General features: G+C 42.6%; 1 protein-coding gene across 1 annotated transcript; it reads left to right on the top strand.

Annotated features, from left to right (window-relative positions):
- Positions 1-281: 281 nt before the first annotated feature.
- On the top strand, positions 282-20,967 carry LOC132831426 (UPF0729 protein C18orf32 homolog). The gene is made up of 3 exons (XM_060849609.1): positions 282-403; positions 16,069-16,244; positions 19,137-20,967. Exons 2-3 carry the CDS (start codon positions 16,071-16,073, stop codon positions 19,239-19,241), a joined length of 279 nt encoding a protein of 92 aa, XP_060705592.1. The 5' UTR covers positions 282-403; positions 16,069-16,070; the 3' UTR covers positions 19,242-20,967.
- The last annotated feature ends 1,531 nt before the right edge of the window (positions 20,968-22,498 follow it).

Below are 22,498 nucleotides of genomic sequence, written 5' to 3'. Positions count from 1 at the left end.
CACTCTCCCCTCCAAGGTTCATCATTCCCAACTCCACCATTCTACCCTCACTTCCAGAATTTACTCTCTTTACCTCCTCCCTGTTGACAGACATATGATTGGTCACTTCATGTAGCGGTCTCTGTGACGTCGAGGACCTATGACGCTATGCACACACCGCCAACCAATCATAGCCCGCGCCCTCAAACATCAACCAACCAGGACCCGGCCTGTCCCCCGGCTGATGAAGGGCCAATAAGCGATAGTTACGGGGTAGATTGGGTCATAGGTAGCCAGTCAGGGAGCAGGAGTTGACCTTGTGACACGGACGTCAGTTGGGGCCCACACTTGCAGCTGCCTTTGGGGGAAGCCTTGTTGTTTGAGTGGGGCCGTGGAGGGTTGTTGAGTTTTGGAGCTGTTGTCGGTGAGTGAGCGCTCTCTCCCTAGGGCGGTAAACGGTCACCTTTAACACTGTGTACTCAGTGAAATGTGTGAGGAACTGGCCGTTACCTGTTAGGTAGGCCGTGGCGGTGTCAGGTTATTCGCAGGCCCAGGAAGTAAATAACAAGGCAGGAGTTCCCAGCGCTTGCTGCCACTTCGACGGCCACCTTTGCTAAACCGAATGAATCAGAGAGGACAAACTACGATGAATTTCGTTTTTAGACCCTAACAGCATCATACACAGAATTTGATGCTGCGGCATATAAGACGGTAGGATGCCGGAGGGATACAGAAGGTTATTTATATATTTATTTTTAATGTGCTGTGGGCGTCGCTGGCTCGGCCAGCTTTTGCTGTGCATTCCTAATTCCTCAAGCGTTCATCACGTTACTATGGTCCAAAGCATAACGCTACCGCTCTGGATTGCTCATTTAATAACATTGTCACCATAAAACTACCTCCTTGTCTGCCCTTCAGACTTTAGTACCCTGATAGCTGAAAGCACAGGCACCAAGAACAGTTACATTGGAATGTTGAAGTTAAAAAACACACACCAGGTTATAGTCCAACAGATTTATTTGGAAGCACTAGCTTTTGGAGTGCTACTCCTTCAGGTGGTTGACATCGAAGTCAGATGAATGTGGGTACCTACCTTGAGTTGAGGAACTAGAGATTACAGAAATGGAGTGTTGCCAGGCTCCTGGGAGAGGGGGAGATTTAGTGTGAATTTTCAGTGAGATTGGGATGTTGGGTAATCAGGGTTAGGGAATTTGGAGTTGGGAGGAAACTAATCTAAAAAAAGTGGAGGAATTGAGATTTGATTAAAAGTTAGAATGTGGTGTTCCAGGAGGATTAGTGTAGAGGCTACTATTAATAGTTCATACTATAAAGAACTTGGAATTTTAGCCTAATAACAACAAATTGCAGACAATTTAAACTTGTAGGATGACATTATAGTTAAAGAAAACTGCAACATGATGCAATAAATAATTGGAAAACTTGTAGATTTGGCAGTAAAATGGCAAATTAACTTGGATTAATTTGAGATGTATAGAAATCTTATCAATGTTGTAATAAAACTGATTTGGAGTTTTGAATTGGAAGCAAACCAGACAGACACAGACAGACAAAGACCCACATACACACACGTTTTGTGGGGTGAATTTGTACTTGCAGAGTAACATTGTACTTTGCTCAAAAACTGCATACATTCATGTAGAACTCTGATTCTAATCTCTTAAGTGAGATCAATCTAAACATCATGGCATAGACAGAGAACACAGGGGGCTAACACCTTCAACATATTGTTTAGCTATCACCATTGTTAACAGCTAATCTGAGAATACAACTTTAAAAAAAGGTTTTGTGACTTACACATGGAAGTGAAGCTATCACTGTATTCTAACAGATGAAAGGCTTAACAGACAATCAGTTTTTCAGTGTATAATTTCAGTTACATCACACTGTAAATTTTTGCTATAAATTCTGTGTTACAATCGAGCCCTCCACTATCACCTGATGAAGGAGCCTCGCTCCGAAAGCTAGTGTGCTTCCAATTAAACCTGTTGGACTATAACCTGGTGTTCTGATTTTTAACGGAATAAAACTGAGTGGTATGGAAGAGCAAATTGATCTAGAATATAGGTAAATAGTCATTTAAAGCAATATTCTAGCTTAGCTAAATTAAATACCAAGAAAGCCCTAGAATTTATTTCTAGAAATATAGAATTCAAAAATAGGATCTCAGACCCTGTTTTTGCTAAAACTGCATGAGGCACAAGTCCCACAATCTATAATCAGAGCCATACAGCACAGAAACAGACTCTTTATGTCCAACTCATCTGCGCCGACCTGACATCCCAATCTGATCTAGTTCCATTTGACAGCATTTAACCCATATCTCTCTCAACCCCATCTATTCATATACCCATCCAGACATCTTTTAAATGTTGTAATTGTATCCACCTTCCCTAGCTTGGCAGCTTGTTGACTGAGATGGTGGTGCATGTATGGAAAAAGCTGCCCTTCAGGTCATTTTAAAATCTTTGTTCCCTCACCTTAAACCTATGCCCTCTAGTTTTGGACTTGCCTCTCCCTAGGCAAATGACCTTAGCTATTCACCCTATCCATGCCCCTCATGATTTTATAAACCTCAGCCTCATCTGGTGAACATTTTGAGCTCCTTTGTAGAAAGATACTGGTCTAGAGGCAGACCAGAAAAGGTTCATTAGGCTGATAATAGGTATGGGAGAGATTCTTATGCTGCTTTTCGCAGCAGAGTGTGGCGGGAGCTGGGCGGAAGTGAAGTCGGAGCGCAAAGCCGGTCGGGAAGGTAAGTGATTGTTATTTGAGTGGAGAAGGAACCCGAGACACATACATGTAGTGTCTCTCACCTTCCCTCCTCCTCTAACTTAAAAAAAAGTAAGCTACTTAGTGTTCTTGTTTTGGAGACACTGTAGAGTTATGGCAGCGCAGGCAGTGGAATGTTCCTCCTGCAGGATGTTTGAGGTAGGGGTGACCACCGATGCTCCTGCTGACTTCAGCTGCAGGAAGTGCAGCCAGCTCCAGCTCCTCACAGACCGCGTTAGGGAACTGGAGCTAGAATTGGATGAATTGAGAATTATTTGAGAGGGTGATAGACAGAAGCTACAGGGATGTAGTTACGCCAGAGAACAGAGGTAGCTGGGTAACAGTTAGATGTGGGATGGGGAGGAAGCAGGCAGTGCAGGGATCCCCTGTGGTCGTTCCCCTCAACAATAAGTATACCGCTTTGGATACTGTTGGGGACGGCCTAGCAGGGGTAAGCTGCAGTGACCGGGTCTTTGGCACGAGGTCCGGCTCTGAGGCTCAGAAGGGAAAGGGGGAGAGGAGGAGAGCCCTAGTTATAGGAGACTCTATAGTTAGAGGGACAGACAGGCAGTTCTGTGGACGTGGGCGAGACTCTCGGATGGTTTGTTGCCTCCCGGGTGCCAGGGTCTGAGACGTCTCGGCCTTCAGAATCCTTAAGGGGGAGGGTGTGCAGCCAGAAGTCGTGGTGCACTTTGGCACCAATGGGATAGGTAGGAAGAGGGATGGGGAGGTCATTCAGGAACTCAGGGAGTTAGGCTGGAAGCTAAAAGCTAGGACGGACGGAGTCGTCATCTCTGGGTGGTTGCTGGTGCCACGTGACAGTGAGGCAAGGGAGAGCGTGCAGTTGAACACATGGCTGCAAGGATGTTGTAGGAGGGAGAGCTTCAGGTATTTGGACAATTGGACTGCATTCTGGGGAAGGCGGGACCTGTACAAGCAGGACGGGTTGCACCTGAACCAGATGGGCACCAATATCCTGGGAGGTAGGTTTGCTAGCACTCTTCGGGGGGATTTAAACTAATTTAGCAGGGGGATGGGATCTGGGCTTGTAGTCCAGCAAGTAGGTTAGCTGTTTTTCAGGATGTCCAAGAATGTAGGGAGGCAGTGGAGAAGGTAGCACTGACAGGGAATACTTGCGGACACAGAGATGGGCTCAAGTGTGTATACTTCAACGCAAGGAGTATCAGAAATAAGGTGGGTGAACTTAAGACGTGAATCGGTACTTGGGACTACGATGTTGTGGCCATCATGGAAACGTGGATAGAAGAGGGACAGGAATGGTTGTTGGAGGTTCCTGGTTATAGATGTTTCAGTAAGATTAGGGAGGGTGGTAAAAAAGGAGGGGGTGTGCCGTTGCTAATTAGAAATGGTATAATGGCTACAGAAAGGCAGTTCGAGGGGGATCTGCCTTTGGAGGTAGTATGGGCTGAAGTCAGAAATAGGAAAGGAGCAGTCACCTTGTTGGGTGTTTACTATAGGCCCCCCAATAGCAGCAGAGACGTGGAGAAACAGATTGGGAAACAGATTTTAGAAGGGTGCAGAAGCCACAGGGTAGTAGTCATGGGCGATTTCAACTTCCCAAATATTGATTGGAAGCTCTTTAGATCAAGTAGATTGGACGGGGTGGTGTTTGTGTAGTGTGTCCAGGAAGCTTTTCTAACTCCGTATGTAGATTTTCCGACCAGAGGGGAGGCCATATTGGATTTGGTATTTGGTACTTGGTAACGAACCGGGATAAGTGATGGGCTTGTTAGTGGGTGAGCATTTTGGTGATGGTGACCACAATAACCAAACCTTGGTTACGGAGAGAGATAGGTGTGTGCAACAGGTAGGTATTACAATTGGGGGAAGGGTAAATACGATGCTGCAAGACTGGATCTGAGGAGCATAAGTTGTGAGCATAGGCTGTCAGGGAAGGATGTCATTGAAATGTGGAACTTTTTCAAGGAACAGATACGACGTGTCCTTGATATGTATGTACCTGTCAGGCAGGAAAGAGATGGTCGTGTGAGGGAACCTTGATTGACGAGGGAGGTGGAATGTCTTGTAAGGAGGAAGAAGGAGGCTTACATAAGGTTGAGGAAACAAGGTTCAGACAGAGCATTGGAGGGATACAGGATAGCCAGGAGGGAGCTGAAGAAAGGGATTAGGAGAGCTAAGAGAGGGCATGAAAAATCTTTGACGGGTAGGATCAAGGATAACCCCAAGGCCTTTTATGCGTATGTGAGAAACATGAGAATGACGAGAACGAGGGTAGGTCCGATCAAGGACAGTAGTGGGAGACTGTGTATTGAGTCGGAAGAGATAGAAAGGTCTCGAATGAGTACTTTTCTTCAGTATTTACAAATGAGGGACCGTATTATTTAAGAGGAGAGTATGAAACGGACTGGTAAGCTAGAGGTGCAAATGTGTTGCTGGTCAAAGCACAGCAGGCCAGGCAGCATCTCAGGAATAGAGAATTCGACGTTTCGAGCATGAGCCCTTCATCAGGAATAAGAAGATTTTAACCTACTGCGAATCCTCTTACAAGGATGCCTATCTCCAGCATCTGCAGACCTCATTTTTTACTGGTAAGCTAGAGGAGCTACTTGTTAGGAAGGAAGATGTGTTGGGCATTTTGAAAAACTTGAGGATAGATAAGTCCCCTGGGCCTGACGGGATATATCCTAGGATTATGTGGGAAGCAAGACAGGAAATTGCAGAGCCGTTGGCAATGATCTTTTCGTCTTCACTGTCAACGGGGATGGTACCAGGGGACTGGAGAGTAGCGAATGTTGTGCCCCTGTTCAAAAAAGGGAATAGGGATAACCCCAGGAATTACAGGCCAGTTAGTCTTATTTCGGCGGTAGGCAAAGTAATGGAATGGGTACGGAGGGATAGGATTTATTAGTATCTGGAAAGACACTGCTTGATTAGGGACAGCCAGCACGGATTTGTGAAGGGTAGATTTTTGCCTTACGAGTCTTATTGAATTCTTTGAGGAGGTGACCAAGCATGTGGATGAGGGTAGAGCAGTGGATGTAGTGTATACATGGATTTTAGTAAGGCATTTGATAAGGTTCCCCATGGTAGGCTTATGTGGAAAGTCAGGAGGCATGGGATAGTGGGAAATTTGGCCAGTTGGATAGAGAACTGGCTAACCAGTCAGAGAGTGGTGGTAGATGGTAAATATTCAGCCTGGAGTCCAGTTACAAGTGGAGTTCCGCAGGGTTCAGTTTTGGGTCCTCTGCTGTTTGTAATTTTTATTAATGACTTGGAAGAGGGAGTCGAAGGGTGGGTCAGTAAATTTGCAGATGATACGAAGTTTGGTGGAGTTGTGGATGGTGAGGAGGGCTGTTGTCAGCTGCATAGGGACTTAGATATGATGCAGAGCAGGGCTGAGGAGTGGCAGATGGAATTCAACACTGTCAAGTGTGAGGTTGTCCATTTTGGAAGGACAAATAATGCAGAATACAGGGTTAACAGTAGGGTTCTTAGTTAGGTGGAGGAGCAGAGGGATCTTGGGGTCTATGTTCATAGCTCTTTGGAAGTTGCCACTCAGGTGGATAGAGCTTGTAAGAAGGCCTATGGTGTATTAGCGTTCATTAGCAGAGGGATTGAATTCAAGAGTCGTGAGGTGATGTTGCAGCTGTACAGGACCTTGGTAAGGCCACATTTGGTGTACTGTGTGCAGTTCTCTCGGTGGAGCAGGTAAGGGCTGTTTGGCGGTGTCTCTCTGTGGACATGATTACGTTTTTTAATGGTTTCAATTTAAAAGTTTTTTTAAAGCGCGGAGCGGACCCGGAAGCTGGTGTAGCGCAAGCTTACTTGGGTAAGTTTTTCGTATAAAGGCGCGCAGGAGAGGAACCGAGGCACTATGCGGGTAGTGCCTCCCACCCGCCCTCCTCCTCTAACCTAATAATAAGTCCGGTTGTGGTAAGCAGGTAAGTGCTGCATTTTGCTTGTTCTATTCCTTAGACCTAGTTTTTTTTAAAGTTACTTTTTAGGGGGGCAGTGAAGGCAGTGCAATGTTCCTCTTGCAACATGTTTGAGGTGAGGGATGCCATGGTCGTCCCTGCTGATTACACTTGCAGGAAGTGCACCCATCTCCAGCTCCTCCAAGACCGTGTTAGGGAACTGGAGCTGGAGTTGGATGAACATAGGATCATTCGGGAGGCAGAGGGGGTCATAGATCAGAGCTTTAGGGAAGTAGTAACTCCAAAGATTGCAGACAGATGGGTGACAGTGAGGGGGACTGGGAGGAAGCAGCCAGTGCAGGGACCCCCTGCGGTCATTCCCCTCAAGAACAAGTATACCGTTTTGGATACTTGTTGGGGGGACGACCTATCAGGGGTAAGCAATGGGATTCAGGCCTCTGGCACGGAGCCTGTCCCCGTTGCTCAGAAGGGAAGGGTGGAGAAGAGCAGAGCAATATTTATTGGGGACTCGATAGTTCGGGGCACAGGCAGTTTTGCGGGGGCGAGAGAGACTCACGATTGGTATGTTGCCTCCCAGGTGCAAGGGTACGTGACGTCTCTGATTGTGTTTTCTGGGTCCTTAAGGGGGAGGGGGAGCAGCCTGAAGTTGTGGTCCACATTGGCATCAACGACATAGGGAGGAAGAGGGATGAGGATGTTAGGCAGGCTTTCAGGGAGCTAGGTTGGAAGCTCAGAGTTGGAACAAAATTGTTGTCTCTGGTTTGTTACCCGTGCCACATGGTAGAGAATTAAGGAATAGGGAGAGAGAACAGTTAAATGCGTGGCTACAGGGATGGTGCAGGAGGGAAGAATTCTGGTTTCTGGATAACTGGGGTTCTTTCTGGTGAAGGTGGGACCTCTATAAACAGGATGGTCTACACCTGAACCTGAGGGGCACCAGTATCCTTGAGGCGGGGGGGGATGTTTGGTAGTGCTCTTTGGGGGGGGGTTTAAACTAACTCTGCAGGGGTAAGGGAACCTAGACTGTAGCTTTAGGGTACAGGACCTGGAGTGTAGGGAGGTTAGGAACATGGCATCCATCTCGAAGGAGGGTGCCTGTAAACAGGAAGGTGGCTTGAAGTGTGTATACTTCAATGCGAGAAGTATACGAAATAAGGTAGGTGAACTTGCAGCGTGGGTTGGTACCTGGGATTTTGATGTTGTGGCTATTATGGAGACATGGGTAGAACAGGGACAGGATTGGCTGTTGCAGGTTCCAGGGTTTAAATGTTTTAGTAGGGTCAGAGGTGGGGGTAAAAGAGGGGGAGGTGTGGCATTGCTTGTCAAAGATAGCATTACAGCGGTGGAAAGGACGATGGATGAAGACTCACCATCTGAGGTAGTTTGGGCTGAGGTTAGAAATAGAAAAGGCGAGGTCACCCTGTTAGGAGTTTTCTACAGGCCTCCTAATAGTCCTAGAGACGTAGAAGAAAGGATTGTGAGGATGATTCAGGAGAAGAGTGAAAGTAGCAGGGTGGTTGTTATGGGGGACTTTAACTTTCCAGATATTGACTGGGAAAGCTATAGCTCGAGTACGTTAGTTGGGTCGGCGTTTGTCCAATGTGTGCAGGAGGGTTTCCTGACACAATGTGTAGACAGGCCAACAAGAGGTGAGGCCATACTGGATTTGGTTTTGGGTAACGAACCAGGCCAGGTGTTTAGAATTGGAGGTAGGTGAGCACTTTGGGGGACAGTGACCACAAATCGGTGACTTTTACTCTAGTGATGGAGAGGGATAAGTGTGCACTGCAGGGCAAGAGTTACAGCTGGGGGCAGGGAAATTATGATGCTGTAAGGCATGACTTAGGATGCGTGGCTTGGAAAAATAGGCTTCAAGGGAAGGGCACAATCGATGTGTGGAGCTTGTTCAAGGAGCAACTATTGAGTGTCCTTGATCAGTGTGTACCTGTCAGGCAGGGAGGAAAGGGTCTTGAGGGAGCCGTGGTTTAATAAGGAACTGGAAGCCCTTGTTAAAGGGAAGAGGGCGGCCAATGTAAAGATGAGGCATGAAGGTTCAATTGGGGCGATTGAGAGTTATAAGGTAGCCAGGAAGGATCTAAAGAGAGCTAAGAGCAGCAAGGAGGGGACATGAAAAGTCTTTGGTTGGTAGGATTAGGGAAAACCCAAAGGCTTTCTATAGGTATGTCAGGAATAAAAGAATAGGGTAGGAATAGGTCCAGTCAAGGATAGTAGTGGGAAGTTGTGCGTGGAGGCTAAAGAAATTGGGGAGACACTGAATGAATACTTTTCGTCAGTATTCACTCAGGAACAGGACATTGTTGCCGATGTAAATATTGAATCACAATTAATTAGAATGGATGGCTTTGAGGTATGTAGGGAAGAGGTGTTGGAAATGCTGGAAAGAGTGAAAATAGATAAGTCCCCTGGGCCTGATGGTATTTATCCTAGGATTCTCTGGGAAGCAAGGGAGGGGATTGCAGAGCCATTGGCCTTGATTTTTATGTCCTCGTTGTCTACAGGAATAGTGCCAGAAGACTGGAGGATGGCAAATGTGGTTCCCTTTTTCAAGAAGGGGAGTAGGGATAACCCTAGTAACTATAGGCCGGTGAGTCTCGCTTCTGTTGTGGGCAAAGTCTTGGAGAGAATTGTAAGGGATAGGATTTATGAACATCTGGATAGGAATAATGTGATCAAGGATAGTCAGCATGGTTTTGTGAAGGGCAGGTCGTTCCTCACAAACCTTATTGAATTCTTTGAGGAGGTGACTAAGGAGGTGGACGAGGGTAAAGCGGTAGATGTGGTGTATGTGGATTTTAGGAAGGCGTTTGATAAGGTTCCCCATGGTAGGCCACTGCAAAAAATACGGAGGTATGACATTGAGGGTGCGTTAGAGGTTTGGATTAGGAATTGGCTGGCTGGAAGAAGACAGAGGGTAGTAGTTGATGGTAAAGGTTCATCTTGGAGTGCAGTTACTAGCGGTGTTCCGCAAGGATCTGTTTTGGGACCATTGCTGTTTGTCATTTTTATAAATGACCTGGAGGAGGGGCTAGAAGTTTGCGGATGATACAAAAGTCGGTGGAGTTGTTGACAGTGAGGAAGGATGTGGCAGTTACAGCGGGATATAGATAAGCTGCAGAGCTGGGCAGAAAGGTGACAAATGGAGTTCAATGTAGCTAAGTGTGAAGTCATTCACTTTGGTAAGAGTAACAAGAAGATGGGGTACTGGGCTAATGGTCGGATACTTGGTAGTGTGGATGAGCAGAGGGATCTTGCTGTCCATGTACACAGATCTCTGAAAGTTGCCACCCAGGTACATAGTGTTGTGAAGAAGGCATATGGCGTACTGGCTTTTATTGGTAGAGGAATTGAGTTCCGGAGTCCTGAGGTCATGTTGCAGTTGTATAAGACTCTGGTGCGGCCGCATCTGGAGTATTGTGTGCAGTTTTGGTCGCCATACTATAGGAAGGATGTGGAGGCACTGGAACGGGTGCAGAGGTGGTTTACCAGGATGTTGCCTGGTATGGTAGGAAGATCGTATGAGGAAAGGCTGAGGCACTTGGGGCTGTTTTCTTTGGAGAAAAGAAGGTTTAGGGGTGACTTCATAGAGGTGTACAAGATGATTAGGGGTTTAGATAGGGTTGACCATGAGAACCTTATTCCACGTATGGAGTCAGCTACTACGAGGGGGCATAGCTTTAAATTAAGGGGTGGTAGGTATAGGACAGATGTTAGGGGTAGACTCTTTACTCAGCGAGTCGAGTTCATGGAATGCCCTGCCAGTAGCAGTGGTGGACTCTCCCTCTTTATGGGCATTTAAACGGGCATTGGATAGGCATATGGAGGATCGTGGACTAGTGTAGGTTAGGTGGGCTTGGGTCGGCACAACATCGAGGGCCAAAGGGCCTATACTGCACTGTATTTTTCTATTTTCTATGTTCTGATCGCCTCACTTTAGGAAAGATGTGGAAGCTTTGGAGAGGGTGCAGAGAGATTTACCAGGATGTTGCCTGGAATGGAGAATAGGTCATACACAGATAGATTGAGAGTGCTAGGCCTTTTCTCATTGGAAGGGCGACGGATGAGGGGTGACTTGATAGAGGTTTATAAGATGATCAGTGGAATAGATAGAGTAGACAGTCAGAGACTTTTCCTCGGGTACAACAGTGTGTTACAAGGGGACATAAATTTAAGGTGAAGGGTGGAAGGTATAGGGGGATGTCAGGGGTAGGTTCTTTACCCAGAGAGTGGTGGAGGCATGGAATGCGCTGCCTGTGGGAGTGGCGGAGTCAGAATCATTGGTGACCTTTTAAGCGGAAATTGGATAGGTACATGGATAGGTGCTTAAGCTAGGATAAATGTTCGGCACAACATTGTGAGCCGAAGGGCCTGTTCTGTGCTGTATTGTTCTATGTTCTAAGAGTCTGAGACACGTACAGCACGGAAACAGACCCTTTAGTCTAACTTGTCATTCAAACCAGATATCCTAAAATAATTTAGCCCCATTTGCCAGTACTTAGCCAATGTCCCTCTGAACCCTTCCTAACATTACCCATCCAGATGTCTTTTAAATGTTGCAATTGTACCAGTCTCCACCACTTCCTCTGGTAGCTCCAGCCATTTACATGAGAATATTGTCCCTTAGATCTTTCCACTTTCACCTGAAACTTATGCCCTCCAGATCTGGACTCCCCCACTCCGGTGAAAGTACCTTGTTTCTATCCATGCCCCTCCTGATTTTATATACCTCTGTAAGGTCACCCCTCAGCTTCTGATGCTCCAGGGAAAACCGTTTCAGCCTCACCCCACAGTTCAAACCTTCCAACACTGGCAATGTCCTTGTAAATCTTTTCTGAACCCTTTCAAATTTCGCAACATGCAATAGGAGAGAGATCGGAATTGTATACAATATTTCAAAAGTGGCCTAACCAATGTCCTAGACAGCTGCAAAATGAACCCCCCCCCCCCCGCCCCAAACACTCATGCTCTGATCAAGCGAAGTTAAGGTTGAGTCTGAGGAATGGGAGGCAACCTTACAGCATTACATATACAGCATTCTTAAGGGACTTAGGGAAGATTTGGGAAAGCCTCAGACCAGAGGGTGTAATCTCAGAATAAGGGGTCACTCCAAGATGGGAAATTTTTTGTAAGTAGTGAATCTGTAGAATTCTCAGCAGAGGGTTGTTGAGGCTGGGCCGATAAGTACATTTTTAGGCTGACAGAATTTTTGATCAGGAAGGAAATCAAGGTTTATCGAGAAAACATAGGAAAGTGGTTTGAGGATTATCAGATCTACTGATCTATAGTGAAGCAGAGTCGATGGGCTGAATGGCTGCCTCTACGCCTTTTGTTGCCTTGTCTTTGTGGACTTGTGATCAACTTTTACTTCTGTACGGTGCACAGTTTTGTCACCATTCCCTAGAAGCACTAGAGCGATCACAATATTAGGTTGGTTCCAGATCTGAGACTACAGCTGTTGAACTTTTTTTAGTAAAGAGAGGACTTGGAGAGCTGGTAGAAGTTGTTAAAGTTGGGTTGGACAAGCTAAATGCAGAAATCTTTGCATTGGTAGAAGAATCCAAAACTAGGCATAATAAGAATTGAGATCTGAGAAGGATATATAGAGAATTATTTTTTGGTGATTAGAAACTGGAACTTGTTACCACAAGTAAAGATTGGCTTAACTAATTTCAAAAGGAAACCGAATACTTATTTGAGGAGAAAGGGGACAAAGTACTGCTGACAGGCTACAATGAAATGGGAGTAAGCTCAGAACGTGTTCACATCATGATAGATTTAATTTTCAAAGTCTTAACTTACACAGTGCAACTATCATATGCACAGGAAGGGACCACCATATTGTAGTAAGTGGAATAAACATTGATAGCTCACCAAAATATACAGGATATTGGGGAAATTTCAACTAGATTCTGCTATATCATCGGGTTTCAAATTGCTGACCATTTTGAGAGTTAATTTAAGAAATACGTATGCATGAATACTCATTGGAAGTCAAGATGTAAGTTACTGAAGGTTTACCAATGATTGCAGAGGTGCCCCCATACAGTAGTTTGAAAATTAATGCTTGTTAGCTTGAATAGTATAATTGTGTATAGTGTAAGAGAAATAATTATCAATTAGTTAGTTGATGCATGTCTGGTCAAACCTGACTTGAGACTACCCAGTATCAAGCATTTCTTTATCCCTAATGGAGAGGTAGATAAATTGATTGTTCTTCCACATATTCCTATAACTCTTATTTCTCATTTGGTAATAGATGCAGGATTTCAACCCAGTATACAAATTTAAATAACTTTGGGTCGCCTTCCTAACCTGCAATCTTCTTCCTGACCTCTCCGCCCCCACTCCACTCCGGCCTATCACCCTCACCTTGACCTCCTTCCACCTATCGCATCTCCAACATCCCTCCCCCAAGTCCCTCCTCCCTATCTTTTATCTTAGCCTGCTGGACACACTTTCCTCATTCCTGAAGAAGGGCTTATGCCCAAAATGTCGAATCTCCTGTTCCTTGGATGCTGCCTGACCTGCGCTTTTCCAGCAACACATTTTCAGCTCTGATCTCCAGCATCTGCAGACCTCACTTTCTCCTCTCTGGATTAATAGTCTAGTTTTATTGAATTCAAATTCCACCTATCAAATTCTGCCCCGTCTAAGCTCCTGGAACTAAGAGATTTCCAGTGAATATTGGGAAAGTTAAAATCACACATTCCCACAACCCTGTTTTTACATCTTTCCACAATGGGAACCTAGATCTCCAGAACATTAGGTCTCTTGATTAAGAATCTAGTGATAACACCACTAGATCATTGCCACCCCTCAACAGTCAAAATAGTTTTGTGAAAGGGGAATCTTTTGAAGTTCTTACTAAGAATGCAAGGAGTATAACAGGTCAGATGAGCTTTGTGCCTGAATAAATACAAAGACTAAGATGTGGTAGCCATTACAGAAACTTGGTTGGGAGAAGGGCAGGGCCTCAGCTCAATGGTGCAATCTACATATTGTTTCAAGAATCTCTCCTGGATGCACCTATCAAATTCTGTCCCATCTAAACACCTGTCACTAATGAATATTGGGCAAGTTAAACTCACTACAACTCTGGAGTTTTTACCTTTTTTAATTATCTGCTTCCATATCTGTTTCTCTAATTCCTGCTGGCTATTCGAAGGCCTAAAGTATAACCCCACCATAGTGATTGCACCTTTCTCGTTGAGTGCTACCATATGGCCTTGTTAGATGAATCCTCCAAGAAGCCCTCTCTTAGTAAAGCTGACTTTCTCCTTAATAATGCAAATCCGCCATTCTTTTTATGATCGTCTCTATCATGCCTGAAACATCTAAGCGTTGGAACGTACAGCTGATAGCCCTGCCCTCTTCTCAACCAAATTTTTGTAATGGTGGCACATTTTGTCCATGTATTTATTCATGCACAAGCTCTTCTGACCTATCTGTTATAGTCCTTGCATTCTTCAAAAGAACTTCAATAGATTTCCCTTTCACAAGGTTATGTTGACTGTTGCAGCTGTCAATGATCTAGTGATGTTATTGCTCGACTATTAATCCAGAGACCCAGTGAATGTTCTGGGGACCTGGATTCCCGTTATGGTGTCTACATAAATTCAATAAAATTGGATCATGAAACCATTGTCAAATTTGTAAAACTCATCTGGTTAACTAACGTCCTTTATGGAAAAAAACCTATCATCCTTACCTGGCCACATGAGACCGCGATTGACTTAACTGTCTTGTGGGCAATTATAGGGGGGCAATAAATGCTGGCCTAGCCAGTGACGCCCACATCCTGTGAATGAATTTTTAAAAACTGGTAGGTTACCCTGAACTTACCTGATGTGCCCCGCTAAGATTTCATTAATAAAATTAATTGTCTAGGGGAGGCAATGTTCTGGGGATGTGATTTTGAATCCTGATGGTAGAATTTGAATTCAAAAAAATATCTGGAATTGGAGTTTAATGAAGTCCCATGAATCCATTGTCGATTTTTGGAAATATCTATCTGGTTCGTTAATGTCCTTTTTTAGGGAAGGAAATTGGCATCCTTACCTGGCTGACGTACACATGACTCCAGTCCCATAGCAATGTGGTTGACCCTTAACTGCTGTCTGGGCAATAAGGGGTGAGCAATAAATGCTGAACAAGTCAGCAATGTCCTCATCCCATTAATGAACAAAAAAAATCCAACTCTGGAGTGAGCCTGGCCAGGTGATCAAAGTTTAGGGAACAGTGATTATAATTCTGTAAGTTTAAAGATAATGGAGTGGTGGATAGTGAGGAGGGGCATATCAAAGGGTGCAGCAGGATTGAAATCAGGTGGAAATCTGTGCAGAGAAATGACAGATTAGTTTAATGGAGTTTAGTCTGGACAAGTGAGGTGATGCATTTGACCTCCCAAAGTGCGAGGAAAGTAAATAGCCGGGCATTTAGGATCATTGATACGCAGTGGGATCTTGCGCTCCAAGTCCGTAGCTCTCTGAAATTAGCAGTGTCTGGATAAAGTGGTAATGATAGCATATGGCATTCTTATCTTTATTAGTCAGCACGTTGAGTATAAAGGTTGGCAAGTCATTTTGCAACTGTATAGGACTTCTGTCAGGTCGCATTTGGAGCACTGTGTGCAGTTCGGGTCACCGCACAATAGGAAGGATGTTGATGCTTCTGGAGAGAGTGCAGAAAATGTTTAACAGGATATTGCCTGGATTGGAAATCGGGTAAACTTGGATTGCTTTTGTTAGAGCATTGAAGGCTGAGGGCATCTGATATCTGTATATAAAATTACCTAAAGATGTGCTGGATAGTCTACCACTTTCCTAGGTAGAAATCTCAAATATGAGAGGCATGAGTTTGAGATGATGGAGGAAAGTTTAAAGGAAATATGAGTATGTTGAATTGTGAAGGGGACATTGAAGGTTACAAAAATACATAGGTTGTGAGTGGGTAAAGGTATGGCAAATTATATATGATGTGGGAAATTTGATGTGATGACAAACTTTTAAAAAAAAAATGGATGGTGCTATGATGGTTTGGTGCTATCTTCGTGAGCACAACCAAGCTGGATCCAGGCATATTTGTTACCATTAAGTAGATTTTTAAATATAATAATGCTTTTCACAAAATGTATTGGTCCAAGATTCTTGTTTAAAACTGACAATATGGTGTGGGCTAAAATGTGTCTGTAGTGTTGACTTGTAACTCAGTGAAAAGAGTAGAAATAAGTTTCATTCTTGATATCCAATGTGAATTTAAGGTCATTACTGCAAATCTACTGTTATGTTGAGAAAATTACCATTTTATCTGCAGAACTTTGTTCCATTTGTAATAACTATTTTTGTCTCCCTGTTCTGATCTACAGCAATGGTCTGCATTCCTTGCATAGTCATTCCAGTCTTACTGTGGGTTTACAAGAAATTCTTGGAGCCTATCTTATATCCTTTCATTTCTCCATTTATCTCCCGTCTATGGTCTAAGCAAGCAGTGAAGGAGAAAGTCACTACACCGAAAGCTGAAGCTTGTAATGGAACAGTAAAGGTAATACAGTTACTGTTTTCACTTATTGTACGCATTAGATTTCTTTTGCTTTCTGAATTCATTGTGGTTGATTTAAGGATGGAGAGTTTAATTGGACTAAGACTGAGAATGATTTGGCATGGTGGCTCAGTGGTTAGCACTGCTGCCTCTTGGTGTCAGGGACCCAGGTTTGATTCCACCCTCTGGTGACTGTTTGGGGTTTGCACATTCTCCCAATGTTTACATGGGTTTTCTCCAGGAAGGTGTGCTCTGGTTTCCTGCCATAGTCCAAAGGTGTGTAGGCTAGGTGGATTACCCATGGAAATAGTGATACAGGGCCAAATTTGGGCTGTGGGTGAGATGCTGTTCAGAGGGTGGTGTGGACTTGATGGACTGAATGGCCTGCTTCCACACTGTAGAGGTTCTATGATAACGTCCAGTAGTGCTGAAGGTTCCATAACCATGAATCCACAAGAATTACATTTTTTTCCTGATTCCTATGACCTGCTCTGAGGCCAGATATTTGAGCTAAATTCCGAAAAGCTTTCTCGACTTTTCAGTGTAAGGACAAATTTCCAATCTCGCTACTCTCTCCAAAATTAAGGAAAAGAGATGGGCAAATTCCATTTTATCCTGACCCTTTTCCATACTCGGAGATGTACAGCATGGAAACTGAACCTTTGGTCCAATGTGTCCATGTCGACTAGATATCCTAACCTAATCAAGTCCCATTTGTCAGCACTTGGCCTATATCCCTCTAAACCCTTCCTATTCATGCACCCATCCAGATGCCTTTTTAAATGTTGCAATTGTACGAGCCAGATCTGGTTCTGCCTTCAGTACCTTGTGTCAATTTTCTTTGAACCAAAAGTACTTAATTCTGAGCAGGCTGATCCACATTGGGCATCTTGCTTTATTTGACTCAGCTAACTGGGGTGCGAATTTGGGGTATAGATGTCTTTTCTTTCAGAAGTGATCATACTAGCTACAATGGGCATGTTTGATTTGGACCAGAACTCAGTTACAATCAAAAAGCTATTAAGTCTGCATTCTAAAAATTGGCAACATCATTACTATCCTGTTTTGTATCACGTCGTGCTAACTTGGATTTTTTCCCCACTGCTCATTTTTCTGTTATGATTGTTACAGGAGAGAAAGAACAAATGTAAGAAAGTGAAGACATGTGAGATGAAAGCTCAGAAACTAACTGTAGAGTTTTAGCACAGATATCTACAGTGCTGCACAGGCCACTAAATGAAATCATTAACCAGCTGGCATTAATAAAGGAAGCAAATACTTCTCTGTGTTTATAGTGTTATTTTTATAGTGCAGGGGAGAAATATACAGATAAAGTTAAACTCTTCTAGATCTGAGCCACCATTGTTCATTCCAACGCAGATGTTACCTCATTTATGAAATTAAACATATGGCACCATTTTGAAATTCTCCTCTTCCAATTAATATCGACTATATTGTTCTCAATTTAGTACCAGTACTTTTATCATTTTGAACACATTTTGAGGAGGTTGAAATGCTTCCTGAAATAGGAGCAAGACAGAGTTCAAACTCCTCTTTAATGTACCATTTCATTAAAATTTTAGTTGACTGCCAGATATACCTGCAAATGGTCACTTAACCAGTGACATTGTAGATTTCTGAAGAAGAGAGTACCTGTATATGTTTCTATATTCTTTGCTTCCTGACGTACCAGTTTCCTGTTCTGTTATCCTGACTTAAAGCCAAAGCCATACATTACCAATCTGCCTGTTTCTCTGTGCAGGTATTTATTTGGTTAAAATGAATTTTGCATCTTTTTGTGCATTGAACTTGCATTAATTGTTTTCGATCACATTACCCAAGTTCTCGTGATTCCACAGCATTACCCACAGTCAGCCTCGGGAGCAGTGAGAATTCTGCCCATACCTGTTAAGAGACAGCTTGTTAACAGTCTTGTAAAAGTTTTAGCGATCAGGGATGCAGTCCATTGAGAGAGTTTGAAACAGTGAGGGGCCTTTAACAGTAGTTAATTTTCATTTAGGTTTCTTTTCTTTGATCACAGTTCAGTAAAAGTTTGTGATTTTAGTCTGTTTATGATCTCTTCTTTCGCTTGCTATGCAAGGTCTCGGCAATTAAGCAGCTGTTTTGTGACCAGCTGCTGAAATGTGCACAGGAGAGGAGAATTTATCAACTTTCTCTTGGACTTATTTTTCTTTGTGGATTTTCTCAATTGTTTCCACTTTATAGCTGATTTTTAACACTAGTTATCCTTGTATATTTTACTCTTTTTTTTTGGCTACAATTTCACTTTAATTTTTTTTGCTGTGAATCTGCATCGGGTTTTCACTAACCAGTCTGTATTAATGTGCTGGCAAGGGTAGTTTCCTTGTAGTCAGTGATACATATCAGGGTATCTTGTTCATTATTGGGTTTGGGTTTGTTGAGTTGGTCAGGAGCTGGTCAATGGTCTCCTGAATATTGATGGGATTGTGATGGCCCCTTTTTCATTGGCAGTCAAGTAACCTAATGAGCAAACTCAAGTAGACAGTGGCTATGTGAGGCAGACTGAGGATAGTGTTAGTTCAGTTGTCAATCACCAGATATGCCTGTCTTTGCACAATGTAGCTCCACGAGCAAATCTGAATGTCACATTTCCTTTTGCATCACTGAAAACAGCAAGGTGATTTGAGAATTTAAAGTTGAAGTTAATTATAGTAATTTAATTATAGCCAATTTTGATAGTCTGGACAAAATTAACTGAGTGGTTTGGTGGTTTCAGAACAGTATCTGTAGAGTCATGATCCTTCACATTAACTTTTCTTACTGAAACCCACTAAGTTTTCTGGAAAGAGGAAAAATAATACTGTGCTGCTTTAATTTCTCAGTTGCTGATTGTTTTGTCTTTTTTTTCTATAGTCTGAATATGCAGCTATGAATGGGGAATGGGATTGCATTGACAAAGCTACAGATGACATCACCACAAAAGGACCAACAGATGTTTCAGACAAAAAGACTGATTAAGACCTCTGTCAAGAAATGACCTGGCATGATGTGTCCTGAAAGTAATATTTTAAACAGAATGGAAGTAGATTTATTAACCATTTAACATTTAGTGTCCAATAACATCTTGTCACTCTTGTGTTGCACTCTGTCATGCTGTATAGTGGCTTTCTTTAATGCTGTGATATGATTCCCATTTTTGTGATGAACAAATTATTCCATTTGAATTTCATGTTATTTAAATTCTTTGATAGAGGAGTTACTGTGTTAATGCATATGTTCCTTAGCTGACACCATAGACTACAAAAAGGGAAATACATCCTGGTTAAATCTGAGGAAAAAGTAAGCTCACTTTGTATCCACAGTTGATATCATCATGAGACAAATGAACCAGTAGATCTCTGCTTCAGACCCTGCTCACTGCTGATTTAAGAAAATGTAGTTGACTGTCCATTGCAATAATCTATCAATTTTAACATAATGAAATATCCTAAGGTGATCAAAGACTGCAATCTTAATAATTTGACAGAAGAACAATTTACCTAACTGCTTATTTGAATCCTATTGTAATTAATTACTTGAATAAGAGTGAAAAGTTTCAGTGAACCACCATCATATCTGCTGATGCATGGATTATGGATGAGGGTAGAATTAACTTTGTCATTGACCTTAGAATAACTTTAAGATTAATATATTTTATCAAGTTAGTGACGGATACATGGTTGCCTATAGTTATAGCTGAAGAAATATGCTTATAGCTCCAAGAGAATGAATGTCATCAGAAGAGTTACTAAAAGGTATTTCTAAATGAGGAAAGGTGGAGGGTGCTACTGTTAAAGAGGAATATTAGGAGAGTCTGTGTCGTAAAGGAGACGAGTGTGATTTAAAAAGAAAATCTTATTGCCCATTGTATTATTAAGCAATGTTGACAGTAATGTTTAAGATTTAGTATCTGCCCTACAACTAAACGGATACAAGTAATCTCTCTGAGCAGGGACAAATAGCTGAGAATTTCACTTCTGACTGCTGACCAAATGATATTCTGTATATTATCAGTCACAAATGGACTTCAGTTTGAGTGATACTTTGCAAAGGTAATTAGTTTGACAGACTCCAATATGTGCACGAAGAATGGCAAAATAAAAATTTAAATGATGCAAGGAGTAATACCTTCAGAGGGGAAGCAATCGGTATAACTGCCAGCTAGACTTTCAGACCATGTTGTGTTTATGTAAACAGCAAGTTCTCAATCCTAATTGAAACTAAAAGGCAAGGAAGTTTAAGAGAAACCAATGTCCTATCCCACCATTTCCTTCTAGATTATTTCCAATACACATGTAACCGCAAAGAGCCAGGAGAATTACCTAAAAATGTCTCTTTTGCTGAGCAGCATACTGCAGTAGGCTATATGACATGTTCCTAGTTTCTTCTGAGGCACAGAAGGAGCTATTCTTTTTCAGGGTCCATTGAAGCGTCACTTAATGTGATGCATACTATTTACTATAATGTAAATATCACTTATGTTTTATCACTTGTTGTCTAAAATTGGTTCGATGAAGAACCAAAAATACTTGTCCCAGTTGTGGAGCACTCTGGGGGAAATCCTGGCACTTACGGTTCACCTCAAGATGATGTAAGACACTGTAAGAGGAAGGGAAGGAAATTTAATTTTATGGTGTATAATTTGAGAGAACAGAATGGTTAAAGTTGATGCAAAAATAATTTGAAAATAAATTCACAAAATAAAGTTGTACAGGATTTTTTTTTTAAGGCTTAACATGACTCCCTTAGTTTTCCTACATGTCAAACTATTTTGTTTAGTCAGATTTGTGACTTTATCACTTTGCTCCTCTCTCAACCCTTTAAATTGTGCTAATTGTTGCTAATTTCTGAATCTGCTGAATAATTTTCAAACTTTTAAATATGTAAATCATTGAAAAGTTTTAATACAATCACAATAAGAGGCTAAAGGTGTGCCAATTATTTAAATTTTACAGCAGCTATATTTGCTACAATTTAGCAAAAATAGTAGCTAATATTTGCCTCGCTATTGAAAGTCCATTTAATTGAGTCCAGCTCTTGTATTTGTTCAGTAGGTACAAACTAAAACTGTAGCATACTAAGTGTCAATTTCAGTCGAAGTACCTTTTTTCTATTCTTGGAATCTGGATGTTGCTGACTAAGCCCTCATTTATTTCTCATCCTTAATTGCCTTAAGAGATATGTGTTTTAAGAATCAACCACGTTGCTATGATAGACAAGCAGGAGGCTGGAAGAATGCAGCAAGTCAGCATCAGGAGGTGGAGAAGTCAATGTTTTGGGTGTTAGGACTGTCTATGGGCCTATAGTCATGTAGGTCAGACCAGATTAGGATAACAGATTTCCTTTCCTAAAGGACATTAGGAAACCAGATGGGCTTTTAGCAACAATTTGACAATGGTTGCATAGTCATCATTAGGTTAGTTTTTTTTCTTTTAGATTTTTGTTTATTGAATTCAAATTTCACAATCTGTCATGGTGAGATTCAAACTCTTGTCTTCTAAATATAAGCCTCCGGTTCTGAATTTAATTATCATGCCATCCATTTGAATACTATGAATAACTGGTTTGTTTAGTAGGCAACTCACTTTCTAATAAAACAATATTAATTTCAGTTTGTTTGCTAAAAGGAGACAAGAGGTTGAGGCTTCTGAACTTGTACTCATCAAAACTTGGATTCCAGCAACAAACTTGAGAAAAGTTATACCTTCGCCTCAATGAATGTCAGGAAAGAAGTGGCTTCAAACTCATTTTCTGTTGTCTTTACCATTGTGTGCAGTTCTTTGGACATGAGTCCTCTTCCTGTTCCACAGACTTCTTTACCTGCCACCAACACTTTGTCTTTACATAGACCCCTTCTTTTGGTCTATTTTCTGCACTCGACCTGTTTATTAAGTGCCATTGATGTGACATCTTTCACCTTTAATTTTTCTGCTCCCCACAACATTCTCACCTCAGTGTCTCACCTTACTGCGCACCGTGCTGTCTGATAAAACCCGTCCACAAGGGTATTGGTGTTTATTGTCTGGCATACCTCTACCTTGTGGAGGCTGAGTTTAAGCTGTTGGACATTTCTTATATCCTCACTACCATGACCCCTCCCATTGAACATCAGTCTGTTATGCCCATGACTGTCACTAACTTCATCTCATGTGGCAATCTTTCTCAAAACCCCTCTTCCTCTTCCCAACTCCGTAATTGTTTCCCATCTCAATCTCCCAACTCTGTGCAGTCTGCTT

This window comes from Hemiscyllium ocellatum, chromosome 1 (assembly GCF_020745735.1).
Source record: "Hemiscyllium ocellatum isolate sHemOce1 chromosome 1, sHemOce1.pat.X.cur, whole genome shotgun sequence".
NCBI classification, from domain to species: Eukaryota; Metazoa; Chordata; class Chondrichthyes; order Orectolobiformes; family Hemiscylliidae; genus Hemiscyllium; species Hemiscyllium ocellatum.
The sequence above is the reverse complement of the archived record's forward strand: the minus strand, read 5'-3'. Positions and strand labels throughout refer to the sequence as shown.